Source organism: Dasypus novemcinctus, chromosome 10 (genome assembly GCF_030445035.2).
Source record: "Dasypus novemcinctus isolate mDasNov1 chromosome 10, mDasNov1.1.hap2, whole genome shotgun sequence".
Classification (NCBI taxonomy): Eukaryota; Metazoa; Chordata; class Mammalia; order Cingulata; family Dasypodidae; genus Dasypus; species Dasypus novemcinctus.
In genome coordinates, this window is record NC_080682.1 from 57,115,040 (window position 1) to 57,132,278 (window position 17,239).

The 17,239-nt window shown below is 43.0% G+C and overlaps 1 protein-coding gene across 1 annotated transcript in view; it reads right to left on the reverse strand.

Moving 5' to 3' along the window:
- Positions 1–289: 289 nt before the first annotated feature.
- EHF (ETS homologous factor) overlaps positions 290–17,239 on the reverse strand; it is a 40,514-nt gene continuing 23,564 nt past the window's right edge. Inside the window, exons 3-9 of the mRNA XM_004446852.5 lie at positions 16,538–16,783; positions 14,260–14,322; positions 11,511–11,579; positions 11,329–11,397; positions 6,197–6,259; positions 4,771–4,966; positions 290–4,667 (exon numbers count right to left, since the gene is read on the reverse strand). Of these exons, the coding sequence (XP_004446909.1) occupies positions 4,568–4,667; positions 4,771–4,966; positions 6,197–6,259; positions 11,329–11,397; positions 11,511–11,579; positions 14,260–14,322; positions 16,538–16,783 (806 nt within the window). The 3' untranslated portion in view covers positions 290–4,567. The remainder of the gene's footprint in view (positions 4,668–4,770; positions 4,967–6,196; positions 6,260–11,328; positions 11,398–11,510; positions 11,580–14,259; positions 14,323–16,537; positions 16,784–17,239) is intronic.

The following is a 17,239-nucleotide window of genomic DNA, read 5'->3' on the forward strand; positions in this document are numbered from 1 at the left end:
CCTTCCTATTCTACACAATTGATATGCTTTGTTTTATTGGTTTGTTTTTTGTTTCTTGTTTGTTTCCACCCAATAGAGCAAGTGCTCCATGAAAATACAGAATTTTGTCTCTGGTGTTCTCTGCTATAACCCAGAGCCTAGGACAGTGCCTGGTACATAGTTAGTGTTAAATAAATGCTTGAGTAAATGAATGCAGAAACTGCTTTTGTTCCGTTGCTATAAACTAAGTGCATTTCCTTGAAGTCCAGTTTCAGATGGCCTGTTGGAAAATGAAACACATTTTACAAGCTAGTCTCTGTGGTTTTTATTAGTGTTTTCTGGGATCCATCCAACAATAACCCAATTTTGAAAAATAAAATTCATTCGCAAAACAGAAATAGTTTGAATTTGACATAAAGGACAAGATTTCTGATTGAAAAAAAAAATAGTGGCTGGAGGGTTTTTTCCCCACAAATTGTCAACCCAGAAGTCAGATGGGATGAAAAGCAAGAATTGTACAGATAGCTACAGAAAGATTAATCCCAGTTTAGCTAAACATGAAGGACTGTACATTTCAGTGGTATAGAAGACACCATCTCAACAGGTTTTTGTAAATGTTCTTATTCCAGACACTGAATTGAACTCCAACACTGAAGATAATTCAGCTCTGATATTGGATTGCTGTGCTGGTTTTTTTGTGTTTTTTTAATGCATATAGTAAGCATCTGTCCAATAGGTACTTATCAAGTATCTGTTACACCCTATATAATTAGACAAGTTCCTCACATGTATGGTTCCATGTGCTACACAATGTAGACACTCAAAAAAATGCTTGTTTTATGTACAGAATAATATAATTGCCTTTCCCTCTTACTATTTTACTTTTTCCTATATTTTATACATTTGAAAAACAAGACACTTGCAAAACTAAAATCTAGCATGCAATACTAATCTTATCAAAAGATTCTCAATATTTTTCAAAAAGAAAAATAAAATAAAAACCAACCCAAAAATACTAAAACTTAGAACTGCTTTATATTTAAATACCAATTTACATCATATACACACATTCATAATCTTCATTGGTTAAAACAGGTCAAAGGTTCGTTGCTGGCTACTTGTACCAGATAAGTCTCACAGTTCCAAATAAGGCAACAGAATTCTCATCCAACACAAATGGACTTGTGGAACCGAACAGCTGGTTTCGGTTTCATTTCAGCGCAGGTAGGAAGGCAGAGTAAAGAGTCTCACAGTAAAAAGTTCATCTAGCAGATAAAATGTCCTTGAAGATTTGGCGGTTGTGCTCTTATTCCAGGGAGGAAATAACTCATGTCCCAATTATAGATAAGGCTTCCCAAACAGAGGAGTCTTCCAAAAGATATGAATTCATTAATTTGACAAATATTTATTGAGTACCTGTCTCATGCATTGGAAAACAAGGATGACAAGACATAGTCCCTGCCATCAAAGAGCTTACAGTCTAATAAGGCAAAAAAAAACCTTTAAAGAACTAGTGCACTCAAAAATAACATGGGCCTGCCTGCCTAGGGGCACACTAAGAGGTTATGACACATCTCTGGGAGTCAGGGCGTTGCTCAAATTTTATCAAGTCAAATATCTAGGCACCTCAGATTATCTGAGTCTGGTAAAATCTTAGCCTCAAAATCCCACAAAATTGCTAATAAGAGCCCAAGCCTTTGGCTTAAGGGGGGTTCAAGGAGACCATGTTTCATGACCACCTGTGCTTCTTGAGTCACAAGACATGTATCCCCAAAAGAACGTGGGGGCTTCACCTTCTGCTGGCTTATCTCTGGGACTTTGCTCTCCCTTTCAACACTGTGTTGGGAAGAACTTTGTGCACACCTCAAGTTGGCATGGCTCAATTACCTTGAATTCTCCAAGTTACAAAGAGTACATAGAAAACACATCAAACTCAGGCCAAGACAATAGAAAGACACTCTAGGAACTTAATAACGCAGCCTATTTAAGCAGATCCCAGGTGTCAAGAAATAGTCCTTCCAACAAATAACATAATCTGCTAATTATCTGCAGACCTGTTCAACTTAGTACTCCCAGATTCACTTACTACTTAGCAGTGATTGCTTTCCAATGGAGAGGTGGCAGAAAGAGCCAAGGCTAGTGTGGGAAATATACAGGTTTGGGGAAAGATGAATTCAGAGAAGGATCTAGCCACCTTAGATGATGAACTGGGGCAACCCAGGGAAGGAATCATAGAACTTCAACTGGGACACACCCCAGTAACTTCACATAATCCAGACACACATGGACACACAAATATTCCTTGTTACACCACTTTCAGATATCTGGATGGTTAATATGCTCTATGTATAGTATAGCCAGGTACTGGGAAAGGCGCATCATTCTTTACTCTTGCTTGAGCAGGGTATGTCTTTTCTGCAGGAACATCTCAGCTGCATAGTGAAAATCTTCACTGTTCACTTGTTTTTCTCAGCTCCCAAAGTAGCTATTGCTTGACAACACCAAGCAACACATTTGTGAAGGAGACCATGCCAGGCAGAAAGAAAAATAGACAGACTCGATTGTCCCTTCAGAAGGTCGTTCATCTTGCTAAGCTTGCTCCAAGGTCACTCACCTGTTTCTCATTATAATTAGGACAAATTCCTGATTTTCCTTACTTCCACTCTTCTGAATACATCACAAACCCTTTGCAACCTTCAAAAACGAATTGCAACCCCCCGCTGGGTAAGGCCCTGTGGTAGACACTCTATTAACTGAAGGAGACAAGGCATCCCCCTCCCTCTTGTTTATGCATGTCTTCATCCCCATATGCTTTACAGATAAAGAGCCAGGATAGAGGAGAAGGCCAAGGACACAGGCGGCCAAAAAGAAAAGTTGCAAAGGAGATCTGGATGTTCAACCCCATTTTCAAAATATCGACAGGCTCACCTCTCCCCAGATCACGTGCCCACATGATAACTCTCCAGGTACCACAAAGCAATCCCATTACTGAAGAAGAGGCCCCCAACTTCCTACTGGTGAGATCCTAAGCAGAGTTTGTTTTCCTTTTCTATCTTTCACTTCTTTGTTAAAAACAATCCTCTGGATGCAAATCAAGGCATTGTTCACTTTAGGATAAGTTCAGATGAGACAGGAAAGAGAGGATCCAAAGGAGTCAAGATTTTAAGACAGTTTTCCCTGTAACCCAGAGAAAGAGAGAGCAAGAGAGAGAGACAGCAGCATGTTCCTATTTCGTCTTTCTGTAATATAATTTTTACTCTGCTTTGTAATTCCGACAAAAATGTTTTCTATTCTAGTTCTTATCACACGACTGTTTAATTTGTCAGACTTTGGCTCTCATCTGGGTTTCTGAAAAGACGTTCCTCTAGGTATTTAAACCTATTGTCCCTAATATTTTAACAATTAAAAATTTAAATCAAAATTTTAAAAATTAAAAAATTAAAGGTTGACTTCAAAGTCTTGCTTTTGCTTCCCTCTAGGGACAAAAAGGCCTGATCTCTCTTTTTGCTCTGAAAATACATTACCATGTTTCCTCTGGACTGGCTGAAGCCATGGTTCTCTATAAGGGGCAATTTTGTCCATCCCCACCTTTACCTCCAGGAACATTTGACAATGTCTGGAGACATTTTTGGCTGTCACAACTGAGGTGGCAATACCAGCATCTTGTGGGTAGATGTCAGGGATGCTGCTAAATCTCCTAGCATGCATAGAACAACCCCCCATAACAAAGAAGTATGCTACCAGAAATGTCCAGTAAGCCGCGGTTGAGAAACTCTAGGCTAAAAGGATGTAATAGAAATTCATCAGTCATTTTCCTACCACCACCTCCTTTTCCCATTTATTTTTAGTGATTGGGATAAAAACAACCAAGGCTGGACCTTCACATAAATACAAGGGAGCAGAGGTGATTCCAGCATGGAGAGGGGGATAGTTTTGGCATCAGGGAAATCATTCCGAGTATAAATCCTCCCACCATTATTTTCCTTACTGATTTAAACCTTGCAGATCAGGTGATTATGCGGTGATTACAGAGGCTTTGGGGCGTCTCCATTCTTCACTCACTGGCTCCTAATGCTCAGGTTGAACTCCCCAGCATCTTCAGCGTTACCACGTCAATCTGAGACTCTGGAGTTCAACTTGGCAACTATGCCTACCTGTCTTGACAAAGTCACGTGGATGCTTATATATGGAGGATGCATCACCTTATTCTACATCATTTTGCACATAAAAACATTTAATGCCCTCTGATTTTTTTTCCTTTCTCTTAGATAAAAGCACAAGGTTACAAACCCTGTTATTCGTACAGTGGAAAGAACTTCACAATAGAGGCAAAAACAAATCACAACCACATACAGCATCATAGTTCACAGAAAACTGTGTACGCTTGTTCCCCATATAGGATATACTTCAAAGTAACAAAATAATTTTATCAACTGTAGTGTTCCTTCTTCCCGTTAGAAGTAAAAATTTCGCCCCTTATGGTACATAAATATCAGGAAAAAAGTAGTCTTTGAAATATTTACGTCCAGGAGTTCTCTGTTTGTTATTATTTGGTGTGTTTTGGTTTGTGTTCAAAGTGTTGGAAGCTTCAGTTTTCATTTTCTCTCCATCCACGAGCATTCTTCCCAAATTTATATACCAGTCGTCGTCCATCCACACGTTCCAGAATTTCTCTTTTGTAGTAGTATCTGTAACAAAGGAAATTGCATAAGGTATTTAGTCAGATGAAGACTTCTGTGTAAATGAGTGATCCTGTGGCCTCATCATTTTTAGCCACATAAAGCTCCTCACCTCATAGCCCGGCTGAGTTTTTCATAGGTCATGCTGCTGTTGTTTTTCTTTTTTCCCCATAGCTGAGCCACAGCCTCTGATTTCAAGAACCTGAAAATGCCCTCAGACCGGTCTTCCCACTTTATCAACCCTGGGTTCTTGTCTGGGTTCAGGAGGATGTCGCGGATAAATTCCCATAAATGTGTCCCTCGTGGATCTGACCAAAAAAAGTAAAATATGGGGTTATTAATGGCCTGCTTCACAGCAAAGAAATGGGTAGAGGAAGCATCAAGTTAGAACATCTCCCATCAAAGAGATACTCGCCTCCTTCTACTCATCCAGGAAGCTAATCACACACTTGTTGGAAAAAAAATGGAAATAAAAGAAATTACTTGAGGATGAACTCGCTCAATTTTTAATTTTACAAATCAGGAAACTGAGACCCAGAGAGTTTTTGACTTGACCGAGGTCAGACAGCTAACAAGTGACAAAGTCGTAACTAGGGAATTAGTCCCTTAAGTCAGGGGCATGGGGCAGGGGAGGGTCTTCTAATTATTGTTGACAAATTGCTTTACCCTGATTTCAACTTACTTCCCTAGAGAGCAACCACTTTTAATAATAATGCAACAATTATATCACTCCAACCCAGCAACTGTACTCCAGCCAAATGCCTATCAATAGGGCTCTAGAATTTTAACTCCTGGAATATGTTGGGGTAGAGGGGCAGTTGTGCTGTGATTTAGTGGCAATTTGAAAACAAAGCACATATTGTAGTGAGATTAGCAACCAAATTCAATTTACTCCCACTGGACATAGGAGCCCCCATTTGGGGGAGCTGTGTTAATTCGGTTCTGTGGGATGATGTGGAGCAGCTGATGATGAAGATGTCTGATCCCCTATAATTTCTAGATTATTCCATCTCCAATTTCTTTCTATGCACCCCCAACTCCATGTCTCTGATATTTCACACACTTTTACAAGTTTTTATTGTGGGAGGAAACCTGGCTTACAAAAAACTGTTGAATCTTGAAAATAAAATCAGTCCTTGGAGTGACAACTCCACAAAAATAGGAATCCAGCACTTGAGCAAAAGCAAGAGTAATAGATCTCAGCTGTGTCCTCTCATCTTTCTCTTCTCCCTATCTTTTTTTCTGGGAGAGAGCAAAATCTCTAACCCTGTGACCGCAACAACTTCTTAATCACTGGGCATCTCCATTCTAAAACGCTTATGGCGGAACGAAGAGGAAATATCCAGTAGAACTCCACTTTGGGAAACTAGAGAGGAAGGTGACTTTGTCAGTGAACAATGCGTCTATTTTCTCACCCTACCCAGTATGAGATGAAGAAATCAAGGCAGGTACAGAGGCAATGTCTGTCCAAAAGCAAGTAGCCTCCTGTTTTGCCCAACTTTAGGAGTCAGCGGCCATCTGAGAGCCAAGCAACTTACTGTGCTTTTTGGTGTGGGTCTTTGCAGGGTGGTCTTGCTCCTTTTTCATATCAGGAGACTCCGCTAAGGAGGAAAATGAGAGCCACTTAATTTACCTATTTCCTTCAATTATATTTCATTCATTCATCTATTCATTTAACCAAAATTTATCAAGCACTTACTACATGCCTGGCACTGTTCTAGACACTGAGAATAGAGTAGTGCACAAAACAAAAGAGGTGATAAGTGTTATGGAAAAAGAAACAAAAACAGGATAAGAAATGGGGATAGAAGCACAGAGATGGGTAATTTGCAATTTAATATAAATGGTCACAGAAGTCCTCTCTGATAAGGGCATCTGAAGGATGCAAGAAAGTTAACTATGCTGAGAGCTTATGGAAGAGTCTTCCCTGAATGAGAACAGTAAGTGCAAAGGCCCTGAGGTCAGTGGGTGCTTGTTATGTTCACAGAACTAGTGTGGCTGTGAGCACAGGGAGGATGAGTTGGAACTGAGGTTCAGCTCCTCAGGGCCTGTGGGGCTTTGTAAGGAGTTTAGTCTTGACTCTGTGAGAGATGGGAAGCCCAGGAAGAATTTAGGTCCATTGGAAGGGCTTTTTTTTTTTTTCCATAATATAAAAATGTAAACATGTATAAGAAAGAAAGATGGCTTTTAAGCTAGAGGAGTGCTTTTTTGGCATGCAAAGTTACACTTTAATCAGCTTGACAAAGGGCTATTGACCCGCCTGAACTCAATACAGAGGACTACAGTGGACTATGGAAACACAGATTAGGTTAACAAATGACTCATTATGGTAACTCTTGTGACTACCACTAAAGAAGAGGCAAATGTGCGAAAGAAAACTTCCTGTAAAGAAAACGAAATAATCTAGCAGTGTGTGAGTGTATGTGTATGTGTCTCAAAAGGCACTTTGAGTATTAGAAGGACCATGGGAGATCTTATAAAAAAATGAATGTAACATACATTCAACAATCAAAAGCCAATGAATTTTAATACAGAGACGTCCCTAAGCACAGGGCAATCCTGTTAAGCAATTAGGCTAGGAAGACACAAGCAAGCCTTCCATGCTCCTTAGAACACGGCTTCACGACCTAGGCTTCATGACCTACATGTGGCCTTCAGGAGCATGTGACCCCTTGAAAGTGCATGCAAAGGGAAAAGACAGCGTTCATTAGATTCTTAAGAGTGTTCCATTATTCAAGTTTATGAACCACTGACCATTAGCTCCAAATCAGAATGCAGGTTAAGAAGAACAGATACTATTTATTGAGCAGCTGATATGTACCAGGTGCTGTGCTGAACAATTTGCATGAATTATCTTATTTAATTTCTACAATAATCCTATGTGATAGGTACTATTATGACCCACAGTTTAAAGCTGAAGCAACTGAAAAACAGAGAGGTCACTTGACTTGCCTAAAGCCACACAGCCTAAAGGTGGAACCAGGAAGTGAACCCAAAACAGTTTGAATCCAGAGGCTTTACTCATAACCATTATTCTATGTTACTTTCAGAAACGGTGGTCTGCACGCAATCACCTTCAGCACATAGCAGCTTTCACGAAAGTCTTCCATGCCAAGGAATTCCCATTATTCCAATCTGACCAACTCTGTGTGTCCCTATGTGCATGGACCCATTTCCTCTCTGATACCCAGCTGGTCACAAAGTTTCTCCAAAATCTCCTTGGAAAGGTCACAGCAGGATGGAGGAGAGGGATTTAATACTATCTGAGGAGAAGCAAAGCCTCTCATTCAGGTTAAGAATTTCTCTTCCATCACCAGGATCAGGAGGACTTGCACCTGACTTGGTTTTCTCAGAAATCAGAAAGGACAAATTCACAGGAAATGCACGGAGACTTCTCTCCTTCCTCCCTGAAGGTTGCAGAGCAGGGTTGCAACATCCCATCAGGATGTGACAATATTGCAACAGGGCTGGCACACACCCGGGTTTCCAAGTGATACATCACTCTGACAGGGCCACGTTGTTCTGCAGACAAAGAGCAGCATTTACCCAGGAGGCCACAAGCTAAGCTCATTTTCAAATGGCATCCAGGAGGGATGCAGGGCCATTATTTCAGAGCCAGGGTTGAAGTCAGAAAAAAACGAAATGTCTCTCAGCTTATTGGCTTCAATCATTGCTTATTGGTTCCAAGCTAAATTAGAAGCAGTAACATTGGGGTTTAGGTAGTTTTCTGAATAAGATGAACACATTGGACCCTCTCTCCAGAAAAATGCACAGATGTATACACTCGTGAACTTTTATAAACAATTTCAAGTGTTCGCAACCCACCTCAGAGTCCTGGTTAAAAACTCTCAGACTGGATAAGTCACGAGGGAAAAGACGTTCTCTTTGAGATGTCAGTCATTTACCCAGGTTAGACATTTATCCAGCTTGGGAAAGATACAGCTCCCCGCCCCCCCCAAAAAAAAACAATCCCCACATAAACACGTTTTCTTCCTGTGTAGGAATAAATGACCAAAGGCAAAAGAAAAATTAAATTTCTTCCAGCCCCAATGTGCTAGGGTATGGTGTAGAATCAGGGAATTGCTCTAGCACTAAAATCTTTTGATCTAAAAGGTCATGTCAATATGATGGCCTCTCCTCTAAAATGAAAATCAATCTCTTTGAAGGGAACCATGTAGTTAAGCGATTCCTTCTTATAAAACAATGGCTTGCTCTGGGCAAGTTTTCCCACTTGGTCTTCTCTTGCTCTGCTCCCAGGCACTGCAGGCCGAGGTCCTGTCCCGGGCAGGGGCAGCAATGAGCCCCGGGTTTATGATGCAAGTGGGAGAGCATGACTTCAGCTAAACTGCTTCGCAAGAGGCAGAGATTAGAAGCATTTGCATATGATTCACCTGTGAGCCATTTCTTTACGGGATATACAAATTTCAGTGTTATAATAGATCGTGCCACCCTGGCTTTAGGCTCAACAAGTCAGGGAATAAATACATCAAGCCTGAGTTGGCGAGATTGGCTCGAGGACTAGAAGGCAGACCTGGAACACTGGCAGCGGCCATTTCATGAAATGGGCCACTGACAGAGAAATCAAAACAAAGCCTGCTTCCCCACCTGTGTTTATCACAGAGGGCATTAGTTCACGCGGAGCCTCGCCTTAGCTCAGCTTGTAATGTGCCTTAAAACAGAGAGAGAGATTTAACTGCACTCTATTTTATAGGGGCTTGAAATCTGAAGACTCAGGCAAATGACAAAGGTCTTGGAAGGGATTCTGGTCCCACCCGGCAGAGACTCAACTGTTCTAAAAGAACTGGAACATACCAGGCTATAATTAATTTTCCTACTGCAGGGTTGTTACTGAGCTTCCTTCTCCAAAGAATTTAGCAACCGGACTCTGAATTAATTCTTTCAGTGATCATTCTGACAGAGGGCATGGGTGGCTTTTCTCATTTTTCAGCCTGTGTTTTAATCACAGATTAGGAATGGGGTAAACAAGGGCGGTGAAGCACCGCAGATTCGTAACGTCCATTTTAAGGACAGTACAAAACTACAAGAGGCGGACTCAGGAATAGTGACTTCCCTACCCCAAATATGAACGCAGAAACTGGCCTTGCAAGGCCCCATGGATTCTGAAATTCAAAAGTTAAGTCAGAATACAGTAAAATGAAGGATGACCTGGCTGTAGGCATTGTGGAGCTGCAACTATGGCTTTTAGGTTTCCCAGGAGCCCCAAGACCTAACAACCCCTGAGATTCAGGAAGTGGTTGGTTCAGTCTTACTCGCTGCTGGAAACTTTTGCCATAAGTGAAAGACCCGACCGGAAGGACACGGGAGGCAACACCTTAGGAAGTTTGAGAGGAAGTCAGAGGTGACTAGATAGTTTCCTCAGCTCTTAATCCCTTGCCTTGACAGAGTGGCAACCATTGCCACAGAAACTTTGCCCCAGCTGGCTCTAGTTCCCCCAGAAAGGCAAACCTTGCTGCAGAGCCTTTCCAGTGTTTGATCTATTTCCTAATTTTAACAAATATTTAAATAAATATACATAATATTATGGGGCATAGGCAGGAGGGTGGAGTGGTGGTTGGGGGAGTAATGAACTCGCCTTAGTTCTTAACCTCAATTTCAGAAGAATTTACACTGGCTTCCCATCCTGTCTCATTCAAGGGGCTTAATCCAAACAAAACCTCAAACCGAAAGTTTTCAATATTTCAGCTCTCAAAAACACACAGTCAAAAAATGCAAAAAAAAAAAAAAGGAAGAGATGGCTGTGGGTGTTTGAGACCAAGATTTCTTTCACAAGGACTCATTTAAATCCCAGTTCCGAAGTTGCTCAAAATTCAGATCCAGGAGAAGCACACCTCATTCATGATGAGTGTCCAAGTTCCATTTCATAGACCCAAACAGATCCAAAAGTTTGCATCCAAGTCAAGGGACAACACGAAACCATCTATTTGAGTCCCCAAAGTACGCATTCCTAATGCTGTACATGCCAGTGTACCTAATTGTGAAGCGGGGAGGGGCTAATCTGAAAGATCCTCTCCACATTCCCAAAATAACATCCCTCTTAATTGCTGTAACATTGATTGAGAGTTTTGGATAGCCCCTAGATGCACCCAATCTTAACCAAATGGATGAGAACGTAAGTCATAAAGGAAGGTGCTCTGGCTGATTGGAAAGTCCAGACGAGCCATCAGAGTCCAACCTGAAAATTGACACGTTGCAGCCAAAACAAAGGGAATTTTCTTTGATACCCCTCCACCCAGAGACCATCACCACACTTTGCTGACCTATAAAATTCCACTGTTAGACCTTCTTTCTTCAAAGCCAATTGTAATTTGTTGAGATTTAAATACAGCCTCCTTTCTCATAAATATACCAAGGTATGAATTATTTAATCAGGTAGTTTCCCAAGAGCAAGTTTTTGTTGAAAAGGAAGGAGTGAACAACTCTGGAGAATGGTTTCACGGAAGACAATCCCTTTGCCTGGAGGCATCTCTGCTGGTAATTTTAAATGGGCTCAAAAGTAGACCTCTTTTAAATGTATAACTCCATTCCTTTCCTAGTCTTTTAATGAGAAAGACTCCAGCAAAGTGGAAACGTGGGATGCAAGTAATCCTCATTAATTCTCAGTAAGCACTTGCATTAGACACATGCAACCACAGACGTCAGGATAACTTACCGGCAGGAAGGTGACCTGTGGTTGTCATGGAGATCTGGGCCCGGCAGAAAGTTTTGCTGTCCAACAAATCTGTAGCAATGAAAAGATAAAGGGAAGTAAGAGCCCCTCTTCACAAAATAACACTATGGCTGTTAGACAGAGTAAGAATATAAAAGGGCCGTAAGTGTTGGGGAGTTAGTTACCTACTGTACTACCATAGTTGGTGTCGTATAAATAGTTCTCTTCTTTCCAGGTGTTCATGATCGAAGGATCTACAGAAGACAGAAAATGAGAACAATCAGCAATCATTTCCTCCAGTTTGGAGAGCCTGCTTTCTCTAGTTCACTGGTCATCCAAGAACACGGCTGGGGGAGATGGGGCGTCCTCCAAGAGAAGGGAGAAGAAGCTGCTTCGGCCACATGTTACGTCATAAAGTTCTCACATTTTTCTTCAGTGTCCTCAGGGAAATGAGCTTTGCTATGACCCTGTCAAGGCATCCCTACCTTTCACATTTTAGGGACCTGAGGGAAGTTACAACAATGGGATACTGCCCTAGACCAGAGATTTGGTTTCTCGGGAATTTTTCTAGGTAGGACACGGCAGGAGAGAGTTCAGGAGCTTGAGTTTATTTTAGACATCCTACTCTATAATTGGTAATATTTTTACATTGGAAAAGGGGGCATGTTGTTAGGGGACAAATAAATTTACAATGAATAATGGTCATCTTTCATGCTAAAATCTTTCTGGGAGAATTAACAAGGTTTCTTTCAGTAGAGGTCTCCAGTCTTATCAAAGATGCTCCAGAGTGTCTCACCTCAAGGTGTGTGAGCCCCTTCCCTTTAGGATTTCTCCAGTTAGGTTAAGCGGAGATAAAAAAATCTCAAAACAAAATTAAGGAGAAGGGGAGGAGAGTTACAAAATCAAATATTTCAGAGTGGGCACCATTGCCTGGTCCCAGAAAAATGTCATCAGTCTCTCTCCATCACGCAGGAGCACGGCTCACTCTGATTGACTCTTTAGATTTCAAATTCAGAGAAACTCCCCTCCACCTATCCCAAATGAAGTCCACCTCCTACACAACCCTCAGATCTGGGCTGGTCTCCAACGGAAGCCTCTTCTGTTGTCCAAGAAAAGCCTTTTCTGGCTGTCCTAGAGCTGCCAAGTCTGGCAGGAGCTCTCACAGTGCCCATGAGGAACTTTCTGCTATCCCCTCTTCACAGATCTGGGCTGCCCTCAGCTCCCCTCCTGCCCACTCTCTGAATTCTAGAGCCCATGTGGTAAGTCGCTGGCCGAGTTTCATTATGTTTTTATAGCATAAAAGGTATAAAACCTGACTCATTGGCTAAGTCCTCCTGTTTACGACATAGGGATTTAGCTGGTATTTTAACTAATAGCTACATGTTTGGGCACCCCAAGCCCAGGCTCTTGGGGTTACACCCTCTCTACTTGTTTGGTCACCCCATACACCTGTTGTTGTCTCTGAAAACAAAGTGAACCAAAAAAGGTTTGGGGGTGTTGGCCCCTCTACGAGCCTCTTGTCCCCTCCTCCCAGGGTGGACCTTCTTCTCCACCCTTCAGCTCAGCTTTTCTGAACTGGCAGCACAAGAATGTCTGGATGGTCAAGGAGGAATTATCAAGTTATTTGGGACCTCTCCAATACCACCCCTGGCTCTTCTGGTGGGGCAATCAGTCGGGTCAACAAAGCTGGGGACAGAGGGCCAATGTCAGTCAAGTCTGTCCGTCTCTAGGGCAGGCAGGTCGATAAAACACAGACCATCCGGGTGACCCAGCCCTGGGACCTGGGGAAGGGCAGGGCTAGGAAAGCCTCATTAACATGCTTAGCAGACGTTGTTTTTTCTTTAATAATGCCAGGCCAGCCCCTTTATAAAAGAGTAAATAACTACATGAGGCCAATTTTGGCTGCAAGTGACTCACAAATCACCCCTGGTTCCAATTCTGTCCTTGGTGACTGGCACGCAACCCTCGGGGAGGTGTGTGGCAAACGTAGCCCCACACTGCTTGCATTCTCACCGACTTGCCTTCTCACTGATGTGGACATGGGGAGTGGCCCTGGAGCAGTGGCAAATTTTAGCCAATGAAACCGCTGAGTTTTATCATGGCCCATGAGCTTTGAGGGATTGTATAGCTCTCCATAGAGTGAAAGAACATAGGCCATAGGTCAATATATTTGGGATTCTGATTGATGCAGGGCCCAAAGCAGAAAATTCTTCCCTCAAGGGAATTACTGTCCCCTCCAATTCCAACCAGATGGACAGAAAGTCCTCAAGGGAGAGATTAGAGACAGATGAAGGAGAGATGCTCAGGCCAGGAAAAAGGAATAAAAATGAACGTCAATGCTGTGGAACCCCAGACTCTGCTCAGAGCTTTCTTATACATGTGCACTTAGAGCAGGAGTTTGGTTCCCTCGCTACCTTCGGACATCCCTACAAGAGCCCCAGAAACTGCAGTAATCACAGCACCAAACCGGCATTCTCCATCCTCTTTGGAAAACACACTCCCACCGAGGGAAGTAGGAGAGAAGAGGTGCCAACCATTCCTCCTTTCCTCTTCCCTTGCTTTTTCTAACGTGGCCACATTTAATCCCTTGCCCCTTTTCATGGAGAGGAGATCCACTTTAGACTGCATTTTATTAGTTACTGACCTGAAGTCTAGATGATACCCTGACCAGTCATGGGAAGCAGGGAAGTGTGATGGAGGGGAAACTCTCCATCAGTTTATAAACCAGAAAGTTGGTGGTCTCTGGTCCCAAGGACAAGGAACAAGTTCACGGTGGGGTGGCCCATTGGAGAGGGCCAGGACAGAGGCCTCCCTGGGTTCCCTGCCCAAACGCTGGATGCATCCTGCTTCCCTGCTCTCCCCCATACTCCCTCCCAATTTTCTCCCCAGGGCTTTGCCTGGCCAAGTTGGCTCTCCTCATCCACTACTACTCACCAGTTTGTTCCGTCTTTACAATGACATTGTGTGTGGACTGGAACAGGTCACTGCTGCACTGGCCTGTGAGGGACGGATTGGGAAAAGTCAGAGAGGATCCTGATGGAGCCGAAACGTGGGGCTTAAACAAGGACGGAGCTTGCTTCTTTGAAGCCCTTGCTGGCTTGCCTTTGTTTGCTCATGGCAGGGGTCACCCTCAGCCTCTACAAACTCAAACCTTACATCCTCAGCCTCATAAGATCAGAAGTCTAGAACACCCATATCAGATGGAATTATTTGGAGTTGTGTTGGCAAGGCATCCAGTATAGAGGAACCAGAACTTCAGCAGTCAAGAAACCAGTTTTGTCACTACTGGCTGTGAGCCCTTCAGCTTTCTGGGTCTCAGTTTCCTCATCTTGTAAAATTAGGAAATTAAGTCAGGTAAAGTCACTAGATGACCTCTAAGGTGCTTTCCAATACTAAGATACGATACCAAATGAAAATATAAGGACAGCCATTTTAATTTAATTAGCTTAATTCTTCTTTGATATTAAATTTTATCAAACCCATCTTGATTAGAGCCAATCTATGGGCTACATCTGGATAAATGCAGTGATCCTTCCCTTATTTATGCCTTCAGCACATGTAAAGCAGTACACACCACACTCCTTGGTGTTTGCTCACAACTCCTTTCTAGTTGTATCATATACAAAAGCACATCTCTACAGGTGAATAAATATAGTATGCTTTCCTTCCTAGCTAGAATTGCAAATGTCTGTGTCAATTGTACCTTTAACCTCTCTGGCCCTGTTTCCCCATTTGTAGAATGGGTACAATAATAGTTCTTTTCTCTTAAGGCCATTAATGAATCAGTTCGCTGAGAGTGAGTATAAGTGGGTACTAAATATAAGTTAATATAATGCTTGCAAATAGCAAACATCAAAACAGGGATAGGAAACCTGGCTGGTCATTAAGCAAGTCAGAAGCATCAGCAGCCTGCTGTGAGCCAGCCAAAGCAAGTCACAGAAGGTCAAAGAAGGTCATATCTGGCTACAGCACAGCCTTCCTGCCTTAGGCTTCAATCAAGGCAAAACTTTAAAGGAGTAAATTTAATTGGAGGTAGGGAGATAAATGTTTTTAATTCTTCAAGTGTAAGTCTTCTCTTTCTGATGATTCCAGGGGGTTATTTATAGAACCTTGTCTAGTTTGGTTCTAGTAAAAGAAAAATGGGCAGCCTGGTGGTGATGTGGGCGGGAAGAGGGGAGTGCCAGGGCTCCTAATGAGGTCATCCAAAATGGCCACCACAGCCTCATTGCCCAGGTCCCGCCTCCTCTGTGCTGATGGCAGCTGTCAGGGTTTAAATTTGGTTCAGAGTTGTGGGACTCATGCTTCCCAAAGCCCCAGCTACCTGCCTAAGCACAGGCTCTGCTAATACAGATGGGCCATTTCAATGTGCACACACCAGATCACCGCTCCTAGACACCGTCACTTTCCAAAATGCCGGTAGTTTTCGGAGGAGCTAGTTTTCTTCAGCCATTATCAGTGGAACCTTTATGCCAGGGAAGTGTCAAAGACATTCTGCAAAATGAGTCCTTTCTTCTCCTGGGACTTAGAAGGCCGTGTAGAATGTATTCGTGTGTGAATGAAGCATCACCCAAGGCCAGCGTCTGGGTTGGTGGCCTGTCCGGGTGTGAGGGGAAGCCTCAAGACAGACATCGGGGGTTTTAAAACAGCACCAGTTCCAGAAAGCACAGCAGAAATATTCCACCTGTGCCCAGACCAGTAGTTCTAACCCTTTTTTGAGTTACAAATCTCTTAAGAATCTACTAAAATATTGTGCGCTTTCTCCTTGCCCCAAACTCAAACAAAGATCTAATTTTGCTTATCTTTTTCTTCTCAGGCCCTATTGTAAAAGTCTTGGATACAGAGGTTAAAAAAAAAAAGTAATGATGATCTTAAACAAGCAAGTGACTGGGAAATAAACTATGGAACCCTAGGCTGCAAAGGAAAGAAGAAAAAAAAAGTACTCAGAGTTAACATGTGTTCTGAGACTACCCAGCCAGCCCTGGTCTCCTTGAAAATTAACATCTCCGTGAGGAGAGAAGGAAAAAAAATAAATATATGGCATTTAGAGCTTCGCTCCTGTTCTCTCACCTCCCTTCCACCTTCCCTGTCTTGGGAAACAGGTAATTTGGAGGTGAGACCACAATTTTTCATCCCTGACAAGGAACCCCTGCTGGCTGTGGAGCCTCCACTCTTCTCAGCTGGTTCCTAGTGAGTTAGGGAGAGAGATAGTCACCATTCCACTTGAGATGCTGCAGGTTGCTGTACAGGAGCTGCCCTGCTGTCCCCGCAGCCCGGGTGAATTCCTGCAAATTCATGCTGCAGAGGTGCTCGCCGTTGATGTCGAACTCCTGGAAAGGGATGCAGCTGGCGTCCAGCTGGTTGGTGTCCAGGAGGTGCTGGAGCCACTCCCACACCTGGTACTTGGTCCAGTACTGAGGGTGGATTTCGTACCACTGGCCTCCAAAAAACCCGCCAGAAACTGCAAAACAGAAGGTGGGCCCATGAGTGACCCGTGGGTGTGCCTGGGCATAATCCAGACATGGGGATCCATTGCTGGCTGCCGGATGTCCCAGAAAACATACCACAGTCTGTGTGCATCAGCGAGGGGGTGGAGAGCCTGAGATGGGCTCATGGAGGTATGATTCTTTCCTCAGTTATCTTGGGGCCCATGTGTTAGCCTCTGTGCCTCTTCATGTCCTCCTGAGCGTAATACTACCTTCCCCTAGGCACTTCATGAGGACCTAAGATTAAGTGCCCTGAAAATGTCCTGTTCACCCCCACCAAATCACCATGAAAGCCAAAGCACCTCTATAGTTTCTGCAACTTATTGCTCACAACCCAAGTAATTCTCAATCTCTCCCTCCCTTTCTCCCTCCCTTCTCTTCTCTCTGCCGTTTTTCTCTCTCTCTTATATACACATATATACATACATACC